Here is a 25,139-nt window from a genome sequence, read left to right as displayed (position 1 = left end):
GAGAAAAGGTAGATTTTAATCTTGTAAATACTTAGGGGAGTTCACAAATAAATGTGACTGAAAAGAGTTGTTAGAATTTGGGGTTTATGCACCATCTTAATAGATGAAGAGGAGAGGGAGAAAGGGTACTTCCGGGAAAACAAAGAACTATTTGGAAAGATAAATGGGCCCTTAGGAGAATAAATGGAAGCTGTATATTTTCGTGACATTGTCTGTTTGGTTGTCTTCTCATCTCAGATGATTAGAGTTGCCCCTGTGGGAAAGGGTTTATGACAATTGAGTTCTTTGAGTTCTTTTGGGAGGCTCTGCTTTTAGGCAGATAAGGGGTTTCAGGAACTCAAATGCCTTCAGCTCAAAATAATTTTTGTGCTATAGTGGCTTATTCTGGATCCTTTCACGGTGAAGGATAGGAGAAATTCCTGAGATTCTGGTTTGAGTGATGGTGGTACTGTAGATAATGAAATACATAAAGAAGAGCAGGTTTCAGGACATACTGTATTTTCATTTGTGTGGTTGAGCTTGGAGCACCTGGGGAACATCTAGAGATCCTAGAAAGCAGTTGGATGTAGATTTGGGACCTAGAGAGAGCTCAAAGAAGCTGAGAGTACGGATAAAATTTTCCTTGGAGAGTAGGAGAATGAGAGAAGAAAGAGCTTCCAGAAATGAACTGAAGGAGGCTGGAAAATGAGAGAGGATGAAATGAGAGAGGGGACATAGAAAGGAAATTGAGCCTACAAAGGAGACTAAGAAGGAATAGTTGAAGATGAGGGGAGCTGGGAGAGTTACAGAAACCAAGGCAGGACATAGTAGCAAGGAGACTGAGCAATAGGGATCAGCAGTGCCAAGCTGCAGAGTAAAATTATAGAAGTGTTAAGGAAAAAAAAAATTATATATATATATATTTAGTATATGATAAAGGTACAGTTTTGAGGAGGAAATGGAGGGCTGTTTATTTAAATGGACATTTGGGACAATTGGCTTACCACTTAAAAAATATTAGGTTAGGCCGGATGTGGTGGCACATGCCTGTAATCCCAGCACTTTGGGAGGCTGAGGCAGGAGGATCACTTGAAGTCAGGAGTTCAAGACTGGCCTGGCCAACATGGCAAAACCCCGTCTCTACTAAAAATACAAAAATTAGCCAGATGTGGTGACGCATGCCTGTAATCCCAGCTACTTGGGAGGCTGAGGCACGAGAATCACTTGAACCTGGGAGGTGGAGGTTGCAATGAGCCGAGATCATGCCACTGCAATCCAACCTGGGCGACAGAGCAAGACTTTGTCTCAGAAAAAAAAAAAAAAGTTAGTTTAGGTCCCCACCTCATGCCTTATACCAAAATAAATCTAAAAATTAAATGTAGAAATTGAAAATAGTAAAAATATTAGGAGAAAATGTGGGTCAATACTTACTTTGTGTTCAAGTTAGGAAGGACCATACCCATTCTAATTATAACAGAAAGAAAAGACTAAGAAATTTTCATGTAAATCCAGCATGTCTGTGTGCTAAAAATGTCATAAAATTAAAGTGTAAATGGCAAACTAGGAGAAGTATTTGCCATAGATTTGACAGGCAGAGGTTTAATATCCTTCATATCTAAATGATCTATCAAAAAAATGAATAACTGAAGGTTTCTGGTTAAGTAGGACTCATTGAAGATGTCTTTATCTTCCATCCTTCCAAAATTTTGATAAAATGACAGGAATTACAAAAGGGGTAGACCCACAAAGAGTGAAAAAGGGAGAGTAGGGAAGATTTTTCTGGTTGATGATAGACTAAGTTGTTGGGCCTTATTTCCTGCTGAGAACAAGTCGAGATGATGGACAAAATTTAAAACAAAATTTATGTGAAGGAAATGGAGAGTTAACAAAATAGTGAAGATTTGTGGGTGTAAGAGGTGGGGCGTGGTGATGAGGTAGGGAAGCCCAAGATGTGAGACCAGCATTTGCAGTCATTTCTTTCCCAGAGGAATCTGCTCATTCCAGAAGAATTAGGCAGATGAGAAGCTGGACGGCTGAACAGAGTTTTTGTTAGACTCAGAGGGCGGAGGACAAAAATTGGAGTTTGGCACAGATCAGGGAGCAGGAAAACTTCTTAGGCTTTGAGTAGGAGACCCAAAAGCCTATATCTTAGAGACAGTAGCTCCTAACAGGTATTGAAGTCCAGCTCCAGACCCTCTCAGTTCCTGACTGGATCAAGGTGTTCTGGAAAGAAGCAAATATAATTCCTTTCATTAATAGAAGAAGATAACATCACTCAGAACCTCAGATGAGCTCTATGTTTATTTACAATGTTTGGCACTCAGAAATCACCAGGCAGATAGGATTTAAGACAATGTTACTGAACGCCAAGAGAAACAACAGATTATGGAAGTGGATCGACAGGGATCCAGATAGTGAAGTTATTAGAAAAGGGTAAGGTATGTAGTATGTTTACGGAGTTATAAGATTAAGAATAGGGAAATTGGAACCACACCACCCCCTCCCTAGTAGAAAAACCAAATGTAAACTGTAGAGTTAAAGGACTGTAAATGAAATTAAGATGTCAGTTAATGGGTTTAGCAGTACATTAGTAATAAGTAGAAAACAAATGTTCAGAATGAAATATGGAAATAAAAATTGTCTGGACATACATGATAGAGTGAGTCTTAGGGATTCTGTGGAAAGGTCTAACCAACATGTAATTGAAATCCTAGTAGGAAAGGAAGGAGGAGTGCTGCAGAAGCAGTATTTGGAGTGATGATAGCTGAGAATTGTTCATAACAGACAAAAGCCATCTCATCACAGATTTAAAAAATACTACCAGAAATCTAAGATAAGGAGAACATTTTAATAGTAACCAGAGGCCAGGTGCGGTGGCTCACTCCTGTGATCCCAGCTCTTTGGGAGGCTGAGGCGGATGGATCACTTGAGGCCAGAAGTTTGAGATCAGCCTAGCCAATGTGGCAAAACCCCATCTCTACTAAAAATACAAAAATTAGCTGGGCATGATGGTTCATGCCTGTAATCCCAGCCACTTGGGAGGCTGAGGTGGGCAGATCAGTTGAGGCCGGGAGTTCGAGACCAGCCTGGCTGACATGGTGAAACCCTGTCTCTACTAAAAATACAAAAATTAGCCAGGCATGGTGGTGCACGCCTGTAATTCCAGCCACTTGGGAGGCTGAGGCACGAGAATTGCTTGAACCCAGGAGGCAGATATTGCAGTGAGCCAAGATCCCACCACTGTACTCCAGCCTAGGCGAGAGTGAGACTCTATCTCCAAAAAAAAAAAAAAAAAAAAAAAAAAAACAGTAACCAGAGAAAAACTACATACTACATTCAAAAGAGCAATGAGATTGACAGCTAATTTCTCAATAGATGTAATAGTGCATCCTTCTCAGAAGGCAATGAACTAATGTTTTAAAAATGTAAAAAAGAAGGTATACAGCCAAACTAGAATGTTATACCCTTCAAAAGTGAGGACAAAATTATCACTTCTTTAGATCAACAAAAATGAGAAGGATTTAAAAGAAAAAGCCAAAACCCCAATTCTCTTTCTTCTACACTCACAAAACTTCTCATACCAAATGTGTAGGGTTTTTTTCATACCAACCAATTCTCCAGTTCTCTGTGGACTCCGGGTATTCTGCAATTTAACTCAATTTGGATACTAACTGCCTGGAATTACTTGCTTCACAGGTTGAGAGCTCGGCCTCACAAGATTGCTTAGAAACCAATTGCAAGTCCAGGTCTCCGATATTTCTTACCGACTGCTATGAAGTGATTCCTATAACCCCCTCCTCAGATTCAGTGATTTGCTAGAATGGCTCACAAAACAGGGAAACATTTACCTGGGTTTACCTGTTGATTATACAGAATACAATTCAGGAACAGCTAAAAGAGAGATGCATGGGGCAAGGTATGGGGAGGAACTCAGAACTTGCACACCCTCTCCAGGTGAGTCACCCTCCCAGCTCCCCTATGTGTTCACCATCCCGGAAGCTGTCTGGACTCTGTTGTTTGGGTTTTTATGGAGGCTCTATTATTAAGGCATGATTGATCAAATCATTGGCCATTGGCCGTTGGTTATTGAACTCAGTCTCTAACCTCTCTCCATTCCCAGGAGGTGGTGGGGTGGGGAGCAGAGTGACAGGGGATGAAAGTCTGAATCCTCTAATCACATGATTGGTTGCTTTGGTAACCAGTCGCCATTCTCCCAAGAGTCCTCTCATCATAAACTCAGGTATGTCTGCTCTTCTTACTACCGTAACTCAGGAAATTCCAAGAGTTTCAGGGCTTGATGCCAGGAACTTGAAATGAAGACCAAATATATATTTCTTATTATATCACAGTATCACAGAGTTAATTACACCAGACCTGCACTAAAGGGAATAATAGAAAGATTGGTCTTTGGCAGAAGAGAAATGATCCTGGATGGCAGCTTTAAGATGCATGGAAAAGTGAAGACCAAAGAAAGGAGAAATAAGATGGTAAATGTAAATGAACACTGTTGGGTAAAATAATTATTTGTGGTTTAAAATATACATAGAATTTAAAAATATAGTAGTAGCATATAAGTTGTGGGGGTGTTAAATAAAAGTTAATATCTTACGGTCTTTTCATTGCCCAGGAAGTGGTAAAAATATTAATTTACTTGAGACTTTGATAAGTCAAGGACACATGTTGTAATCTCTAAGATAGTCATTAAAAGAGTAGTAAAATATATGTAATTAACAAATTAATAGAGGGGAAATACGGAATAGTAACAGCAGTAGTAGTAGTAAAACTTGATTAATCTGAAAGAAGGCAAGAAGACCAAAAACAGAAACAGAGCATGTGGGAAAAATAGGAAGTGAACAGTAAGTTGTTAGATTTAAACTTAGTCTATCAGTAATTGTATTAAATAAAAATGAACCAAAATTTCTAATTAAAAAGCAAAGATTGGGAAATTGGATAAAAAATCAAAGCAGATCACAACTCTGTACTGCTTTCAAGGATGTAGAAAAGTTGAAAATAAAATGGTAGAAAAGCCATATTACTCAAACATTAAAAGAAAACTGGTGTACCTTTATTAACAAAGTAGACTTCAGGGTAGAAATAATTGCTTGGGATAAAGACATACATAATGGTAAAATACTCAATTCAGTTCTCCAGGAAGTTACAACAGTTCTACCTCTGTATGTACCTAAAAACACTATCTCAAAATTCATAAAGCAAGAATTAACAAAAATGACAAAGAACAGACAAATGTGCAATTCATAGTGGAAAGTTTTAATATACCGTCTTTATTAACTCAGAAACAAAGTATCAGTAAGGACATAGAAGATTTCCATAACATAATGAACAAACTTGAACTAATTGAAATCTCAGTGGGTTTATGTGTAATTTAGACATACTACTGTCCTGTGCTTCATAACGATGTTTCAGTCAACAAGGGACTGACTAAATATATGATGCTGGTCTCATAAGATTTTAATGGAACTGGAAAATTCCTGTCTCGTAGGGATGTCATAGTGTCATAGTGTAACACATTACTGTTTCTATGTTTAGATGTGTTTAGATACAGATACCTATCATTGTGTCACAGTTGCTTGCAATATTCAGTACAATAATATGCAGATTCATAGCCCAGGGGCAATAGGATATACCATATGGCTTAGGAATGTGGAAGGTTGTACTATCTAGGTTTTTGTAAGTACATCTTTGTGTAAGTACGTTTGTGTAAGTACATTGTCATCTTTGCACAATGATGAAATAGCCTAGTGATGCATTTCTCAGAATGTATCCCTGTTGTTAAGCAACAAAAGACTGTTGAAAATAAGATACATTCAAAATGAAATATGGAATATAATGAAATATGAAATACAACACTGCACCCAATAACTGTAGACTGTACATTCTATTCATATGCATAGGGAACATTGATCAAAATTGTTGATTTATAGAGTAAATCTCAACAGATTTCGAAAGACTAAATTCAGAATATCATACTTATAAAGGACAGGTTTAATATTTGAAAAATTGATCAGTATAAATCACTAAATTAGTAGAGTAGAGCAGAAAAATCATGTGATAATGTCAGAGGTGCAAAAATTGCCTTTGGTAAAATCCAATACCCATTCAAAATGGAATCTCTTAATACATTATGAATGAAAGTTAACTTCCTTAATTTGATAAAGATTACTCAGAAAAATCCTATAGCAAACACCATGTTTACTGGTGAAATGTTGGAAGTTTTCTTTTGAGACTGGGAAAGAGAAGTTGTTTTCACTGTCACCAATTCTGTTTATTATTTTACTGGAAGTCCTACCTAGTTGAGTATGGCAAGAAAAATAGTACAGGGATGAGAAAGGGAAGAATAAAACTGTGATTTTATAGATGACATGATTGTATATGTAGAAAATTAAAAAAAAACCTCTTTATAACTTATTATAAATAATAAGCTATGTTGCAAGATTCAAGGTAATTCTGGACACAATTGCAATTTTATATGCCAACAACAGACACAAATTCCAAATTTGTATCAATCTGGATCCAATCAGGAGAGAGAAACCAGTTGTATTAGTTTGTCCTCACAGGGCTATAAAGAAATACCCAAGACTGGGTGATTTATAAAGAAAAGAGGTTTAATTTGTTCATGGTTCCACAGGCGGTTCAGGAAACACGGTGCCAGCATCTGCTTGGATTCTGGGGGAGGCCTCAGGAAACTTACAATCATGGCAGAAGGAGAAGGGGAAGCAGGCTTGTCTTACATCGCCAGAGCAGGAGCAAGAGAGAGAGAGAGGAGGGGAGGTGCTACACACTTTTAAACAGTCGGATCTCCTGAGAACTCAATCATGAGAACAGTACCAAAGGGACGGTGCTAAGCCATTCGTGAAGGTGCACCCCCATGATCCAATCACCTCCCACCAGGCCCCACCTCCAGCACTGGAGATTACAGTGTGGACGTGAGATTTGGGTGTGGACACAGATTCAAACTTCATCACCAGTAAATTGAAAGCAGCATTTAATGTGGATAATTACTAATTATAACAGGGAATCGAAGTAAGGAGGGATTTGGTTAGGCTAGTGAAAAGTGAAGAGAATTGTAAAGAATATGAAAATAGCAGATACACAGAGCAACTGCTGCCCCTGGGGCTGAGGTAGAGTCCGCAAGGAAGAGTCTCTCCTTCCCCCAGGACCAAGATCCAGACCTCATCCAGAGAGGGCATGGCTGCTTTACTGCATGGCCAAGAAGTTGCTGGCATGTCATACTAGTGGAACTTAATGGAAATCCACCCTCTGATACCTGCCAGAAGTTGCTCACTAGGGCGCCACACAAAAGCTCTTCATGGGGAGGTGTCTCACTGGAGGTACCCTGCTACAAAACCTCCAGAGTGGGATGCTGGGGGGAGCTGCTGGCTGCTGGGTATGGCCTGCTGTTGTGTGCTGTAGTCTCTGGAGGCTGGAGCAGCTGCAGGTGCTTGTAGAGATGGGTACTGGAGAAGCCACCTGCGTTGCAGGAGCTGGACGCCATACAATTAACACAATGTAGAGCAATCTGGAAGGCTGTATATATCAAGATGGCCAAGATGGAACCAGTGTTTTTTTTTTTTTTTCTCTGTGACAGGTAGAATTATGATGCTTCCCCCTGCCGCTTTTTTTTTTTTTTTTGGTATTCATTCAGCATTTATTTAATGAATGTTGAGTATTTTCTCTATTCCAGACAATGTGTTTGTTACGAGATACATAACAGCAGACAAAATAGACATTGAACTTGTTTTTGCAGTTTATAGGCTGATAGGACAGTCAGTCATTCATCTGAGCTCTTTTGTGCCAGGCACTATTCTAGTCACTGGGGGATAGATGGATAGATTAGATTGGTTAGATAGATGGGATGGATGTATGGATAGATAGATGGATCAAGACAAAATCTTGCTTTCAAAGGGAGACAGCCATTAAGCAGATAATTATAAGAATGGGTACATACTTACACAGTGCTATAAAGGGTGTAAGAAGGAAAAATACAGGCTGCTACAAGAGAGGACAATGTAATTCAGATGAGAAGCCAGGGCAGACTTCTCTTAGAAAGTGATATTTTTATGATGGAAGTGATGAGGAGGAGGTTAGCTTGGTGAGATGAGTGATCAGAGAAGAATGATCTAGATGGAGGGGAGGCTTGCGGGCAGACTTCATGATGGGAAGAGCTCGGCGTGTCTGAAGTGAGGAGTGGGAGGTCTCTAGAGGGTAGGGGGAGGTAGAGAGTGGCAGGAGAAGAGGCCACAGCAGGGGTCATGCTACTCACAGCCATAGGCCACCTTGGAAACTAGGGTGTCCCTGTGAAGGGTTGCCCGTGATAGAGGTCTGAAATAGGAGATTCTTGGACTGTTTTGCTATTTACAGCCACCGTGTGGGGTGCTGAGCGGTCAGGGGATTGGAGGCAAGAATGGAAGTTGAGAGACCACTGGGTGCAATTTGCAGGAATCCAGTGAAAGTTAACGGTGGAGGTGGCGCCAAGGCCCAGCAGTGGAGCTGGAGATAACTGGATGGCTTGGAGATGGGGTTTGGAAATAGAATCATTCAGAACTGGTGATGGATTGAGTGTGGGCTGGGAGAGACAGGGAGACATTGAGAATAACTCCCAGGTTTCTGGCTTAAGTCATTACATGGCATGTGATGCCATTTTCTGTGTATTTTTGTAGTGAATACGAATTACTTGTTCAATTAAAAAAGTAAAATAAATTTGGATTTGCAGATGAAGAAGGCTTTGGTGACCAAACAAACAAAACCAAAGCAGTTGCAGTGAAAGTGAAGAGGTGGAGATAGTTGGTACAGACTACTGCAGTTCTGCATCTTCAAAGAAGCCAGAAAGTAGCAGGCAAGGTAGGGTCGGGCTGTAGGACGAGGACATGTGTTTTGTTTACAGAGTAGGATAGATGTGAGCAACTTTCATTGGGAGAGAGAGCTAGACCATAGAGGGAAGAGAAGGCATTCATTAACTCAACAAATATTTGAATGTCAGTATGACAGGCAATACTCTAAGCTCTTGGAACATACAAAACATAAAAAACATTCCTGTCTTCTGGAGCTTAATGTTCTAAAGTGGGGACACTGAAAATCAAATCATGTGCCGAGTGCATTGTAAAAAGAAAAAAAAAAGCCTATTAATGGGGAGATCTAGGGATGTTGAGGTGGGATGGCCAGAAGGATGTAATTTTATGTTGTGGGTGGCACTGATGGATTTGATGCCACTAGAATGCAAGATATGCCAGGGCAGAGATTTTAGTTTTACTCACTGCTGCATCTCCAGAGTTTAGAATGGTGCCTGGCACATAGTAAATGCTCAATAAAGAATTGCTGTGTGAATGAATTAATGATTCAGGATCCCAGGAATGGGAAGGAATGAGGAGTGGGATGCTGAAGAAAGAAAGATAGGCCAGTCATAAATGAAGACATATTGTAGGGATGTTAGTACTGATATCTCCAATTCAAATTACAGTTGTTTTTGCTTTTAAAGGATTTTAACTGTTCAATTGTATTTTGAATTCTTTGAATTAGCTTTGTTTCATGGCATTCATTTTGTTTACTGTATGTTTCTTAGACACAGTAATATAGTTTACAAAACTATCCTTAGGGACATTACCCACTTAAGAAGTGACTGTTTTCAGTATTATTACAATAAAATTGAGATTACATATCACTTTGTATATTGAGGTTCTGTTACAACCTGTCTTGTTTTCAGCATTATCCTTACTTAAAGTGGTGTGTGTGGTGGTGGTGGTGGTGGTGGTGGTGTGTGTGTGTGTGTGTGTGTGGGGGGGGGGGGGTTGTGATTGTTTTATGCCCAATACAGAAACCAGTTGAGCCGGCATTATACTGGTGTGGTTATATATTAAATAAGTTAAATTTCTTGCAGCTACTCTTTTGATCAGTTAATTGGTCTGATCCTATAGTGAGTATTTTCATGGGTCTCTGCTAAGTTTAGCCTCACAGTGATTTTGTGTGTCTGGAATCGTATTGACAGGCTATAGCTCCTTCTAATTTATGCATGCGTGGAGAAGATTGTCCTCTATTTGCTGAGTCTTATGCTTTTATATGAGGACCCCAGTGTCGTAACTTTGCCATAACTCAGGAGGATCTAACTTCTGACTGTGCAGTATAGAGCATTCCTTTGTCTAAAAAAATAATATGGATGTTTTAAGACCATTCAGTCATAACTGGAAGCTGCCTTATAGTTAAAGGACTTTACATATTAATGAAGAAAGGGAACATACAAATCATTATGTCCTTTTTGCCATAGATTGCTGTCCCCTCCCATAGAAATTATCTTATTATATTTTATTACAACAGTGTATGTAAAATATATACTTATAAAAGTAATAAATGGTCTTTGAAAAATTCTAATAACAGGAGTGTAGAGATTATAAACTGATTTTATCCTAAAATTGTACATCCTAGGAGATAACCATTGTGAGCAATTTGATTTATATCCTTTTTTGGACTTTACAAATGCTTGTGTAAATCGCGTGTGTGTTGTATGTATATATGTTTGAGTATACATACAAGAGGAATCGTATACAGCTTCCCTGTTTTTTCCTCCCCATTTATACACCATGTTGTGGACATTTTTGTGTCAGTGCCTGTGTGTGGGTATGTGTGTGCATAAAGACATAGCATGGGTATGCCATAAAAAGTTTTCAGCCAATCCCTTATTGGTCGTCGTCATATTTTGCTCTTATAATAAGTGATGCACTTAACATCTCCAGTTATGTTCTAGGACAGAAGTGCTTGTCAGAGTGTAAATATTTGACATATGCCCTTAGAAATGTTGTACCAGGCCAGGTGCAGTGGCCACTCCTGTAATTCCAGCAGTTTGAAAGGTCTGGGCAGAAGGATCACTTGAGCCCAGGAGTTCAAGACCAGCCTGGGCAACATAGGGAGACCTGGCTTTACACAAAATAAACAAAATTAGCTGGGCATGGTTGTGCGTTCCTGTGGTCCCAGCTGCTCGGGAAGCTAAGGTGGGAGGATCACTTGAGCCCAGGAAGTCGAGGCTGCAGTGAGCTGTGATCGTGCGAGTGCACCCCAGCCTGTGCAACAGAGTAAGTCCGTGTCTCAAAAAAAAAGAAAAGAAAAGAAGTGTTGTAGAATACCAATTTGGACTCTCATTAGCTAAAAGTGAGAGCATCCATTTCCCCAAACCCTTACCAATGGTAAGTGTTGTCAGTCTTCTAAATCCTTTCTCAGCCCAACAGGTAGAAGACTCAGATCTCCTTTTAATTTACATTTCTTTGTATATTCCTGCAATTTAGCATGGTTTGACCATTTATGCTATTTTTTTGGATATGTTACTTTTTATAATAGTCTTCAGTCTTTTTTTCTAGTAAGTTCTTCGTTCTTTTTCTTTCTGATTTCTGTTTTTCTTTTAAAAGAAGTATGTATAATATTTCTCCCGTTAGTCATCTGTATTTCAGTCTTAGTTTTCTTAACTCATTATGTCCTCATGCCAATCCTATGAGTCATGCTCCCAAACTCTGAATCTTTTTGGCCTTGATGGCATGTGTACTTGGTCTTTCCCACACCAGTAATTAAGTATTCTCCCTAGATTTTCTTCTTTGTTTTGAATTTTTATCCTTAGATGTTTAATATAGCTGAACTTTTTTTATATGTGAATGGGATGAGTTAGAGCTCTAATTTCATTTTTCTCCAAATAAGATGGTTATTATTGAGTCATTGATCATTTTCTACTGATTTGAGATGTTGCCATTACCATGTGCTAAGTTTCCACAAATATGTGGTTTTTTACCTGAACTCTTTGTTCATTGATCTGTTTATTCTGTGCCTACAAAATTACCACATTGTTTTTTCTTTCCTTATACACTGATTTAATTTTTGTCATTCTAACATATTGTAAAGAGGAAAGTATTGCTCCTATTCTGTTCTTAAAGGTCTATCAGGGCCGGGCGCAGTGACTCACACCCGTAATCTCAGCACTTTGGGAAGTCGAGGTGGGCGGATTACTTGGAGGTCAGGAGTTCAAGACCAGCCTGGCCAACATGGTGAAACCCCATCTCTACTAAAAATACAAAAAATTAGCCTGGCGTGGTGGTGCATGCCTGTAATCCCAGCTACTTGGGAGGCTGAGGTGGGAGAATTGCTTGAACCCGGGAGGCAGAAGTTGTAGTGACCCCAGATTGTGTCATTGCCCTCTAGCCTGGGTGACAGAGTGAGACTCCATCTCAAAAAAACAAAACAAAAAAACCAAAAAACTGTCAGAAGTGGAGTGTGACTTACTTTTATTTTTATTTTTTTGGGTCAGAGTCTTGCCCTGTCACCCAGGCTGGAGTGCAGTGGTGTAATCTCAACTCACTGCAACCTCCACCTCCCGGGTTCAAGTGATTCTCGTGGCTCAGCTTCCCAAGTAGCAGGCACATGCCACCAGGCCCGGCTAATTTTTGTGTTGTTGGTAGAGATGGGGTTTCACCTCGTTGTCCAGGCTGTTCTTGAACTCCTGACCTCAAGCGATCCGCCCGCCTTGGCCTCCCAAAGTTCTGGGATTACAGGCATGAGCCACTGTGCCTGGCCGTGGAGTGTGACTTTACAGTAGAGATTCATTTGTCTAACATCTCTGTTACTGGTTTCAGTAAGATCACATCATCTTTTTTGTCCTTTGGCAGCAGAAGTTGTAGGTTAACGAAAACTAAAGCAACTTTTCTTGTCACTGAGATGGAATTGAAATGATCTCTAACCCATACTTCTTCAGCCATGACTTCTCACATCTTAGAACACATTAAAAATAAGAATATTTGTAGGACGTACTGGAGAATGAATGAGTATCCTTGAGGTCAGAAACCACTGGTCAGGGGTTAGCGTGGCTTAGTTCCCCTCACAAGGCACGTGTAACCCATTTACATTGAACTGCATGTCAGTAGGGAAGTGTTTAGGAAGTGCTGCTGTAGGCTAATGTTCTTCAACTTTAAAATTTTCTCATGGCACGTCATTGTAGCTTGATATGGATTGGCCAAACTGCTTTAAAAAATTTTTAATTGTGGTAAAATATACATATATAAAATTTGTTGTCTTAACCATTTAAACATTCACATTGCTGTGCAACCATCAGCACCATCCATCTCCGGAACTCTTCTCATCTTGTAAAACCGAAACTCTGTACCCAGTCAACAGTAACTCCCCATTCTCCCTACCCCTCGCCCCCGGCAACCACCCTTTTACTGTCTGTCTGTATGAATTTGACTATTCTAAGTACCTCATAAAGTGAAGTCATATAGTATTTGTCTTTTTTTTTTTTTGAGATGGAGTCTTACTCTGTCACCCAGGCTGGAGTGCAGTGGTGCAATCTTGGCTCACTGCAACCCCTGCCTCCCGGGTTCAAGCGATTCTCCTGCCTCAGCCTCCTGAGTAGCTGGGATTACAGGCTTCTGCCACAATGCCTGGCTACTTTTTATATTTTTAGTAGAGACAGGATTTCACCATGTTGGCCATGGTTGGCCAGGCTGGTCTCAAACTCCTGACTTCAGGTGTTCCACCTGCCTCGGCCTCCCAAAGTGCTAGGATTGCAGGCGTGAGCCACCGCGCCCAGCCTAGTATTTGTCTTTTTTTGTGACTGGTCTATTTCATTTAGCCTTATATCATCAAGGTTCGTCCATGTTGTAGCATGTGTTAGCCTTTCCTGCCCTTTAAAGGCTGAATTCGTTATGTGCACACCACATTTTGTTGATTTGTTCATCCATCCATGGGTGCGTGGGTTGTTTCAGCCTTTGGGTATTTTGAATAATGCCATGAACATAGGTGTAAAATCTGAGAGCCAGACTTCTTGAAAGAGTTTTGTTTTTTTTCTTTCATTTTTTAACTATTCCAATTTGAATTTAGCTTCCATTATTCCGCCAAACCTTCTTTCTTAGATCACTATTAAGTAGAAGGAACATTTTTCCTTTTTAATGATTTTTCAGACATACTCACCCACTTTGGCTGTGCCATCTTCCCTTGGCTCTTGGGATGGTGCATGCCCCCTGTTTCTCTCCCACTTAGGAGATTTCCTTTGTGACCCTCCTCTCGCATCATTTAAAGGTGGAATTTCCCCAGAGCTTGACCCTGGGCCTTCTGTCTGTGACCATTAAATGTGGGTATTTCTCAGCAATTAGAGCGAGGCTCTTTTCTTTTCCCTTGTTTTGGAAAGAAGAGAGTCAAAAAGGCTTAATCAAATAGTCTCATCTTTTACCCAAAAAAGATAACTATTTTCTTCGGGAAAAAAGGTGACAAGAATATAAATCATCAGAATTACACTAATTTGTTTCTGAAGGAAATGATAAACTTTCCCCCAGCTTTGTTGAGGTATAATTGACAAGTAAAAGGTGTATATGTTCAAAGTATACAATATAATTTGATGTGTGTATACATTGTTTAATGATTAGCACAATCAACCAGCACATCCCTCACTATACGGTGTTACTGTGTGTGTATGGTGGAGGAGAGGAGTGAGGACACTTAAGATCTGCTTATTAATTTGCTTAGCAAATTTCAAATAAACAATACAGTATTATTAGCTATAGTCACCGTGCTGTACATTACAGCCCCAGAAAATATTCATCTTATAACCAAAAGTTTATACCCTTTGACCACCATCTCCCCATTCCCTCCCCAACCCCTGTGAGTTCAGGCCCTTCTCTATATTCCTTCTTATTCTAGGTGACCCCCATCTGCTTACAGAGATCCAATCTGCTGATGGCTCCTAGGTTTGTTTCATGAGGTCAGAGCTCTTTGCTGAGCCCCACTCCAGAGCTGCCTCCCTGCTGTCTCTGCTGAGTGTCTGATGGGTGCTCCAGCCTCATGTCTGAGATAGAGCTTCATGATTTTCCTCCCATGTCCCCTTCCGTGTTCTCAGTGAAGGGTACTTGAGCCTCCCAGGCGATCAAGTCAAATTTCAGGGATCAGTTTTAAGGTAAACTTTTTAATTTAGGATAGTTTCAGAGTTACAGAAATGTCTGAAGAATATTAAGGAGAGTTCCTGTGCACTCCACACCTGTTTCCCCTGCTAACATTACTGTGGTACATGTTTCACACCAGTGAACCAGTACCAACACATTATTTACACTGAACTCTACACTTCATTCAGATTTCCTTAATTTTCCCCTAATGTCTTTTTCTTTTTCAGAATCCCATTCAGGATGCCACATTACATCTAGTTGTCATGTATCTTCTTAGGCTCCATTAGACTGACAGTTTGTTAGATTTCTTCTTGTTTTTGTTGACCTTGACAGACTAAGTATTTTATACAGTGTTCTTCAATTTGGATTTGTCTACTGTTTTTCTCATGATTAGACTTGGATAATGGGTTTTGGGGAAGGAAGACCACAGCGGCAAAGTACCATTCTCATCACATCATATCAAGGGTACCTGCTCTCAACATGATTTACTACTGATGATATTAACCTTGATCACCTGGCTGAGGTAGTGTTTGTTAGATTTCTTCACTGTAAAATTACTGACATTTTTGACACTTTCCTCTTCTTTATATCTGTTTTGAATCCAAAACAATTCCTGCTGGTTCTTTTTCCCAAATAAATTTCCATTCTGTCCAAGTCACTCTTTGCAGCCACTGCTGCAGTCCAAGCCACAATTGCCTGTGCGCAGACGGTATTGAGCGATCTTCTGACTCATGCCCTGCTTGTGCCCTTTCCTTCTCCATCCCAGTCTCCACCCAGATGCCAATGTGGTCCTTTTCAAATGCCAGTTGGTCAGTGGTACTCTTGTTCCCAAGCCTTTGAGCGGCTTCTTGTTGTACTTGAGATACCACCCCACCTTCTAGACACAGCCTGCCAGGCCTGCTTAAGCTCGTCTCTGTCACCTCTCTCATCTCCTGCCAAGCCCCTCTCGCCTTGTCCTCTGTTCCAGCCACCGGTTTCTTGCCTGAGTCCCTTCAACACTCTCAGCTCCCTTAGACATGTCGTTGCCTCTGCTTAGAATGATGGTCGCCCTCCACCTTGGTTCCCTTGGGACCCCAGCTTACATGCCATTTACATGTTGTTTCTTCAGGGGACATTTCCCATCCACTTGCAGGGTCCATGGGGCACTCTTGCTGGGTGTTTCTGGAGCATGCCACACTGTATCCCTGATGCTGGGAGTTACTTGTTCTATGTCGGAATTGTTCCTCAGTGCTGGGGTGGACAAGGCTGAGACGTGCCTCAGCATGTCACTGTGTGTCCCTGTTACCTGTACTGAGCCTGTGCCAGAGTGGATGCTTGATAAGTATTTGTTGACCGGGTGAAATTTTTTAAAAATTAAAACATTTTTAATAGAAATGGGGTCTCACTATGTGGCCCAGGCTGGTCTGAAACTTCTGGGCTCAAGCAGTCCTCCCTCCTTGGCCTCCCGAAGTGCTAGAATTACAGGTGTGAGCCACCGTGCCCAGCCTGAATGGGTGGATTTTATCTTTTGAATGGAAAACACTCCTCATTTTTAGCATGCCAGTGTGCAAAAAAGTACTTGAATTTATTTTTTGTAGTCCATTGATTTAAACCCCACATGTATTCTTTTAAATGTGTCACATAAGGTGCTGTGGGGGGTACAGTAGTGGATCTAGAAAGTGTGTTCAGCCTCTGCCACTCCTGAGGACCCATTCATTCATTCTCTCATTCACCAGACAGTTACTGGGAACCTGGGTGTGCCAGGCCTAGTGCAGAGTGTGGGGTTATGAGGGCTTGTGAGTGAGCCTGTTGAGGGAGAGGGAGAAACTTATAGATCCTTCAGCATTTCCAGTTGTGGTTAGGATAGATTTGGGCAGATTTAGTTTGAATTCTGGCTCTACCATTTTTAAGATCTGCACTCTTGAGCTTAACCTCTACCTGTCTGCAAAAATGTGGGCAGCATTGTCTCCCTTGTAAGTTGCAGAAAGAATCAGCTAAGAAAAGGAATGTAAGAGGATCAGTGTAATCATAGTAATCACAGAACTAATGGTTTTTGCCTTTGAGGTCCTGAGTACTAGCCTAAGTAGTTACATTAATTATTTTTGTTTATTCTCACAGCAACTCTGTGAGGTAGGGATGTTACTGTTCTCATGTTGTAAATGAAGAAAGTGAGACCTTAGTTGAAAAATTAAATACTTTGTCCAAGGCACAGAAGTAGTAAGTGGGAGAGCTATAACCTGAACCCAGGTTCAAGGACGGCGTGATTTTAAAGCCCAGAAAGGACTCCTTACATTCTGTGTAGCTACCCCATTTTCCAGTGTGGCTTTATTCTTTAAAGTTGTAAAGACTTTTTAGGTATCTTGGCATTTAAAAAAATGTAATAGTCTTTAGAGGGACGATTACCTTAAGCTGTTATCAACTTGAATTTGTTTCTTAATTTACATTTTAGCAGCTTTGACATCTGTGACTTGGTGCCTGTGTTGAGGAGAGAGTGTGTATGTTGGGACTGGAGGATGAAGTTTGAAGTTAGACCCATCTGGGCAGTATTTATCTTAAAGTGAGAATTGTGAACTTGTAATCAGTCTCACCTGGAGGATTTATCAAAAATGTAAATTCCTTAACCACTTCTTTGGTACCCTACATTATAATCTCTTAGGGGTAGGACTTAGAAAACATTTTTGCAAGTGATGTTATTTAGATAGTGGATTCTTTTTCATTCTGAAGTTTGAGAATCAGTGAATAGAGGGAATGGGAAATGTCAGCTCCTTGATGATCCAGACTGCCCTACAGGAAGCCAGTGGAACGATGAAAGTGAACCCTGGTATGCCTGGCTAGTAAGTTTAAAAACAAGTAATGTGGAAATAAAATCAACAGTCGGTGAATTTGTCTCCCTGTTGTTTTATTTTTTATATTATTTGTGTTTGGGAGGAATTTGATTTGTATTTTATGATCATTTTTCCCTAGTGGGTAGTGGGGTAGCACGAGAAATGAGTGGGTCTAGACTATGATAGAGTTGGTGCAATGCAGCAGGCCAATGGGAAGAAAAAAATTTAAGCATATTTTGTGGATTAGCATGTCAGTTGCAAAAATAGGAGTCTATCTAAAGCTGATTTCAGATAGTCTCTTTTTAGCGAAACTATGTCAGACTGTGCCTGGACTTTTGCTTTGGAAAATATGGTAATTTCAGGTTTGTGGCTAATTTGAAAATTAGTAATCAATACTAAGAGTTTTAAATATGTAGCATTTATGTGTTTATTATGTATTTCTATATTCATAAACATTGAGGATTCTTTTATTGTCTCATGTAACAAGAAGACAAGCAGCTCAGGGATGGCGGCTCCCGTGTGCTGCTCCATGATCTCTCAGCTTCCTTTGTGTGGATGGCCACAGCATGGCTGTGTGCCTAAAGCACGCGGAGAGGGCAGCATTCTTGTCTCAGGCTCCCCACCCACCATTCTTAAGCAGCTTTGTTGAGGTATAATTGGCATACTAAGTTGTGCATTGTCTTGTACATTTTGCAAGTGTGCATCTGTATACACCGCACAACCATTACCATACTATGATAGTGAGCATGTTATCACTCTCCAAAGTTTCCTGGTGCCTTTTGCGATTCCTTCTGCCCACCCTTCTCCTCCTTTTGTGAAAGCTTTGATGTTTTTAGAGAAAAAAAAAGTTACATTATTGAGGATAAAATACTAGGTAGAAAGATATTTAACTTGTAGTTTTCGCTTTTTTTTTCTTTTTGAGGAGTATTGTGGAAATAATATGATTGTAGGTATAGGTTGCTGTAATATTTATAGAAAGTTTTGAGAAACAGATTCTCTGAACAGACCATCTTGGAAGAGTTTGACAGGAAATATATTTTCGGAAAGGCTGGAATAGAGGTGGAGATGGTGCCTGCTGGCAGGAGAGGGAGAGAAAGGGAGGACAGCACCTGCCGGCCACTTGCGGGTGAGCTACAGACATGAAAGCCAAAGGCTGCGCTTTTCTTTGGTTTTTCAATAGATGGCATTTTTATCATGCTAGAAAGACTAACATGAATTCTAACATGAAATGGTAATAAAAATGTAATCCCCACTAACTGTAGTGTATACATAGCTCAAGTGCATTTTTTTTGTTGTTGAATGGCATGCTGGTGATTGATTTATTTATATTTATAGATTAAAAATAATAAACTTTGCTCTCATTGTAATCACCTCTTTTTTTTTCTTTTTTTTCCCTCCCCCAGAGACTGGGTCTTGCTCTGTCACCCAGGCTGGAATGCAGCGAGTGGCACAGTCTCAGCTCACTGCTGCCTCCACCTCCTGGGCTTGTGTTCCTTCTGCCTCAGCCTCCTAAGTAGCTGGGACTGCAGGCATGTACCACCACACCCAGCTAATGTTAATTTTTTGTGGAGATGGGATCTCCCTATATTGCCCGGCTGGTCTCAAACTTCTGGGCTCAAGTGATCCTCCTGCCTTTGCTTTCCAAAGTGGTGGGATTATAGGCGTGAGCCACAGAAGCGTGCCTGGCCTGGGTAGTTCTTTTTAATTGTTGAATATACTTGCTGAGGTTAGTTTCTGCTGCAGAAAGCATTATATAATGTTGAGTTAACAGCGATCTTGTAAAGAGTTAGTAGAATGTGTAAAGTTTTACCTGGGAGGCGGAGGCAGCAGTGAGCCAAGATCTTGCTACTGCACTCTAGCCTGGGTGACAGAGCGAGACTTTTTTTTTTAAAAACAAAACAAAACAAAAAACGACTGTATAGGGTTGAAAAACGACTGTATAGGGTTTTATTTTAATGGGTTTCTTCAGCTGTCTCCTTTTAGCTTCTATGACTCTGCATTTTCTTGGCTCTTTGTTTTTCATACAGTTCTTCCATGTATTTTGTTTTGAAAGTAATATGCCTGAGGTGAAAATGGCGGCATTTCTGTCATGATTTAACCTTACTAGAAATGACATTCTTTGTTCTTTGTCTGTTTAGTTGAGAAGTGAACCAATTCCCTGTGCTTAAAGTACTACTCCTTGGTGTGGGGCAGGGAGGGTGGGGGGAAGATTTTTAACATAGAATACAAATTGAGTTTGTTGGAAAAGGTATCCCTATAAAATGTTGTCCAGGTAGTTAGAGCTTAATATGGGTGATAATTTCCCTAGAAGAATATTCTTTGCTGTAACACTGATGACTTGATGGACTTGTGAAAGTGAAACTTGGTGTGTTTCTTCTTTCAGCCTCCATGTAACTCACAGATAGGGCAGTGTAGAGTAGATTTCCAGTTTTAGATTAAGGATAGCTTGTATCCTATGCAAGGTTTTGGGGGTTGGTTAGGGTTTTTGAGTATTTCCTGTCTAATTCACTTACTAGTTACAAAGAGACAAGCTGTAATGTAAAAAGTCTTCCTTGAGCTAGACTAGCTTTCTGTACTCTTTGATTTAAAAATACCTGGTAGTTCTGCCAGTTGGGGATTTGTTTGGGGTGAATGAAAACCCCTCAGGCTCAGTCTGTTCATGCACTGGTGTGTATTAATTCAGTCCATTCATAGTCATGAGCTGACTGTGCCTTATTGAAGAAAGGGAGGCTTCTGGAAGAGAGAGGAAGATGGATAATCTTGGATCCTGAAGCACTGCTGCTGGCGCCTGGGAGTGGGGCAGGAAGACAGGAGGTTCTGAAGAGAGGGCTTTGTATCCAAAGTTAAGACTTAGGCCAGCCCTTGATGGGGAGAGAAGCTACTCAGGCCCAATAACCTCAAATAGTTCAGGTTAAATCGACAGTTGTCAAGTCTAATTCCTCTTTACAGCATTATTTCTGTGGGAAAATGTGTGTGGCTTATATACTTGCCTCAGCAAACAGACCGGACTCAGAATCAGCTCTTTGTTGTCATAATTTAAGTGGAATTAGTTACTCCCTAGGGTTGCATTGCCCCTTGGATGGCTTCTAGCCTTCTTTTTACTTATTAAATTATACTCCAGGTTCCTTGACTGTGAGGGACATAGTAAACTCCTAGTAGCCTTTACCTTCCCCTCCCTAAATAGCAAACTCACGTAGAAAACATTAGCTAAAATCCTTTGCAGATTTTTTTGAAATCACCTAAAATGTTATTATTGGGACCATTTCATTTGGAGCCATTTTGTCAGAACCACTAAGTATTTAGGTGAGGCGATTAATTTCATTCCCACGTGGGAATTTGGTTGGTTGTAACATTCAGGCACTCAGAGCGATTCCTGACTGGACGTCATGTTCAGGTAGTCTGGTGTCTGAAACTTTTGGCAGAGATTAAGCTGATAGAAGATTTGGGCTAACATTTTTTAGTGTGTGAGTTGGTGAATTTTCAAGATGATTTAGAAGACTTTAAAAAAGCATCTGTGAGTACTGCATCATCTTGATGTCAAGAAGAGATTGTTATTTAATACATACATGTTTTAGTAATGAAGGAGGTACATAGAGATAATTGATTTGAACCGGTTTACTTTTTCCCCTTTTTAATGCAAAATATTTTTGGGAAACAGAACTTGACTAGTGTTACACTACTCGCTTCTTGTTCTTTGTTACAAACATGCTGAAATGGTCTAAATAATGATGCTACTAAAACAACATATGCATTGTTTTGATGGGGTATTGATTCCTTCTGCAGTGTTCAAAATTACTTGCATGCCTCCGAGCAACAAACACATATGTGACAGACTTTATGTGAGATGAGCATTCCAGAGAAATGAAATGCAAGTTTACTTTTCAGTAGCTATGCAACTTAAAAAAAAAAAATTGTGTTTTTTGAAACATGGCTTTAGGGCACTAACACTCGGACCGAGTGCATGAGCTCTGCAAGTTATTTTAACAAAACCTAATCACAGGAACAAACATCTGGCATTTATAGAGTTTGTTTATTTATTGATTGCCGTAAGCCTCTAGAAAGAATATTCTGTTTCTTTTAATAAAATCCTTTTGGAAGTTGTCTATATTTTAATATCTAAGTGTTTTTGGAATTTAATTTTAACAAGGTTAACTCAAATGTTAAATTTATTGTGGGCTACAACTGAAGTAGGAGAATGTAAGAAGAAATGGCAAGTGGGGACTCTTGTAAAAAGAATGGTAACTAAGTTCTTTTTCCTGGTTATGCTCCTGCCATTTACTCTTCTGTATGGCAGGCCATTATTTACACTGCTTTGTAGAATCTGCTGTCTAGTAAGCACTAAGGAATTTGGATCCCTAAACCAGGGAGCATATAGCCTGCTAAAGCTTAATTTTTAGACAGGAGACACTAAAGATGATTATGTTATGATACTGTTCATTTTATATACTAGTGAAATGAATACTGAAATTATTTAGTATAACCATTAATTATAGTGCTTACCATTACTGCAAAGTTTGTCATGATTTGGGTGGTAGCTTCATGTTTCAAAACAAAACCATAGGTCTATCCTTTTAAAAAACATAAACTGCTTTAGTTTGTTAATGGGGAAAGTGAGTAAATAATAACACTTATTGATGAAATGAAGCCTGTCAGATACAGGAAAAACAAAACAAAAAACCCTTGTAGATATTCCTCGTGTCAAGCCCCTATTAATTCTGTGTAATTCCAGTAGAACTAGCAAGTTATTTTGCTTAAAATGTCTTTTTTTCCCCTGTGCAGTGAAAGTTGAATGTGAGACCACATCTTAATAGATATAGTTACATGGTTTATTTTATCATGTATCACTTTATTGCTGTCTTCTAGAACATTGTTATACTAAATGTTCCAATAATGGAAATTTTATGCAGCTACTTCAAATGAAACAAATTTGCAAAAACTCAATTTTGGAACTCATTCCTTGAGGAGAGGAAAAACTCACCATGCTGTGACCACATTAGATTTCTGATATGTTGGCAACTTATCAAACACTGTCATTTCCAGAAAACAGGTTATGGGGTCAAATTGAAATATCAGCACTTTTGGTCACTTTCAGTTGAAGATATTTTAGGTTTTAATGATTGAATGGTTAAATTAAAAAAAAATTGTTGGTAACAGGTAATGAAAGTGTGGTTTTGTATGTAAATAAAAATGGCTCTACACGACATCAGGAATGATGGGGTTCAGTTACAGTGGAATCTTTTCAAGAGCTTGATTTTAAATTCTCAGAGATACTAGTTTTACTTACTGGAGCTCCTTTGTTTTGCAGAGATCATGATGCAGCCGTCCTTTTGGATTTCTTTTTAATAATGTGTGACCCTTCACCTTTGATCCCCTGACCTGCATTACCTTGGTAACCATTTCATTTTTTAATTTAATTTCATTTTTTAATTTTGGTGTACAAGCTGTAACATTTCATCTTTCAAAGTGTAACACGCTGATTTCCTCAAATAGAGATACCCCTTTGAGTGATAAATTTGCAAAATGCTGTCTTCATTTTCTGTATTAAAATTCATTTCAGTTTTAAAATAAAGTGTAATCTGTGTTTTCATCCTTTTAAAATTTAAGTTTAATGAGTGCATTTCCCCATACAGTATATTTCCTTTTTTATTCATGTTTTGCAGAAGCTGAATTAACTTGATATTTATGTATAACTTACACACACCCAGGACACCCATACCTCTTCTCTACTCCCAAACCACCCAAACCATTGCCCCTCACCTTCTCACACATACACCCTCACCATCACCATCACCACATACCCCTTCCTCTGCAGAGTAACTTATCTTTCTTTCAGAAATAGTAGCCACTTGAATTTATTAGTCTTAGCTGCCACATTATACATCTTCAGATTATATTTTGTATTCTGAAGTATTTTGGGGAGAAAAAGCTTAGACTTTTAATTTTAATTTCATTTAAGGAGTAGAAAAATACAAAGTTGCCTCATTACCCAAATTCACCTTTCCCCACTCTTTTAATATTTTATTTCTTTAATTTTAGGCATAAGTTAAGAACAAGCAATTTAACATGACCAAAAAATGTACTTTTGTCTCTGCCAAAACCTGGTCAGCCAGCCCTGGTAGTCTCAATACCAGATTGATTTCTGCCATATGCAATTTCATGACTGTTTTTCAAACAATGCATTTTTATTGTATTTCTCTTTTCAGAAAATTCTTAATCTAAAGCAAAACAAACCAAAACCAAAAGACAGAAACCAAACTTGAGTCAGTTCTTTGAACTGGCAAGATACTCCTTAGAAATCATGTCCTTAAAAAAAACATGTGAATTCTCTCAGCATGGCCCACTGAAGCACAGATTACTTTTTAAGTGTCTCATTATTTTATTCTCTAACATTTAATGCTGATGTTTTAATTGCACACAGCTGAAGCTGCTAAATGAGTACTGAAATGGATTTAAGTCCTCTTTGAGCTTTGTTGATACCTATAAAAGTTTATGTCATTCATTAGAACCACAAATTAAAATTAGTCGTGGTTAGCTGTTCACTGGCGATTGGAACTGTCACGAACAGTTTTGTTCAGGCTCACGAGCTTGTTCTTGCCTAGTATACTTGGATGCCTGAAAAGCTGCCTTTGGCCTGTTGGGTATGTTTTCTTTTCACAGAATTGCAAAATATCAGAGCTGAGAAATACAAATAGGTAAACCATCCTATGATTATAAAGCCCCTGTGATTTATAATGTCCCAGTAGTCAGGAGCAACTTTTTTGCTAAACCTTGAATTTTAAGGTGATTTTTTTTTTTTTTTTTAAATAATGCTTTTCACAGTTGTGCTGGCATGTTTACCAGATCCCCAAAGACTTTTTTGCCTTAAGTATGTCCTTTATTTGTTCCTTTGATGCCATGTCCTTCTAGCACTAAAGGAATGGCATCTGGCTCAGTGGATGGTACATGGAAGCCATGTGGGGGGCCATGACTGCTTGTTGCCTCCATTCCTCTTGCTCAAGCAGCCCCAAACCGGCTGACCCCTGAGGGATGAGCTGGTTGATGGTCCCCAGGAGAGTCACAGCTCCCTGCTGTTGGAATCGGCTCCCCTGGGTCTCCCATCTGCCTTTGAGGTAGACAGTACTTTATTTGTAAGTCCAGTAGCAGCTGAAGAGAAATTAATAGGTTAAGACGAGAAAAGTTTTTAATTCTCTTATTTTACGATTAGATCAGTTAGATTTTCTTTAAAGTTTTCTGCTTAATACATTTTAAGATAACCTCATTTTTCTAAGAGAGCTAGTACATGGACACATTTATGGCTTATTTCCAATGAGCATTGTTTATTTGGTTAGCATTTAGGACATTTAGTAGACTGTAAGCCAATGGATGTTTTTGTAAATGTGATTCATTGAGAAAAACCTTCATTTGAGAGTCAGATAACCTGCTTTGGACTAGCAAAGTC

The 25,139-nt window shown here is 39.5% G+C and overlaps 1 protein-coding gene across 24 annotated transcripts in view; it reads left to right on the top strand.

The window, feature by feature from the left end:
• CAMTA1 (calmodulin binding transcription activator 1) overlaps window positions 1-25,139 on the top strand; it is a 981,226-nt gene that overhangs the window by 63,101 nt on the left and 892,986 nt on the right. For 4 of the 24 annotated variants that reach the window (XR_010155137.1, XR_008538068.2, XR_008538069.2 and 1 more), the window contains exon 4: window positions 23,007-23,090. The exons of 19 other annotated variants lie outside the window; for them this stretch is intronic. Coding sequence is in view for 1 of the 5 variants with exons in the window: in XM_054662351.1 (XP_054518326.1) it covers window positions 23,007-23,015 (9 nt within the window). In the remaining 4 variants the exon portion in view is untranslated. Of the gene's footprint in view, window positions 1-23,006; window positions 23,300-25,139 lie in introns of those variants that run through there. One more of the 24 variants, XM_054662351.1, reaches the window with a different exon arrangement.

This window comes from Pan troglodytes, chromosome 1 (genome assembly GCF_028858775.2).
Source record: "Pan troglodytes isolate AG18354 chromosome 1, NHGRI_mPanTro3-v2.0_pri, whole genome shotgun sequence".
NCBI lineage: Eukaryota > Metazoa > Chordata > Mammalia > Primates > Hominidae > Pan > Pan troglodytes.
Note: the sequence above shows the minus strand (reverse complement) of the source record. Positions and strands in the feature narration are given on the sequence as shown.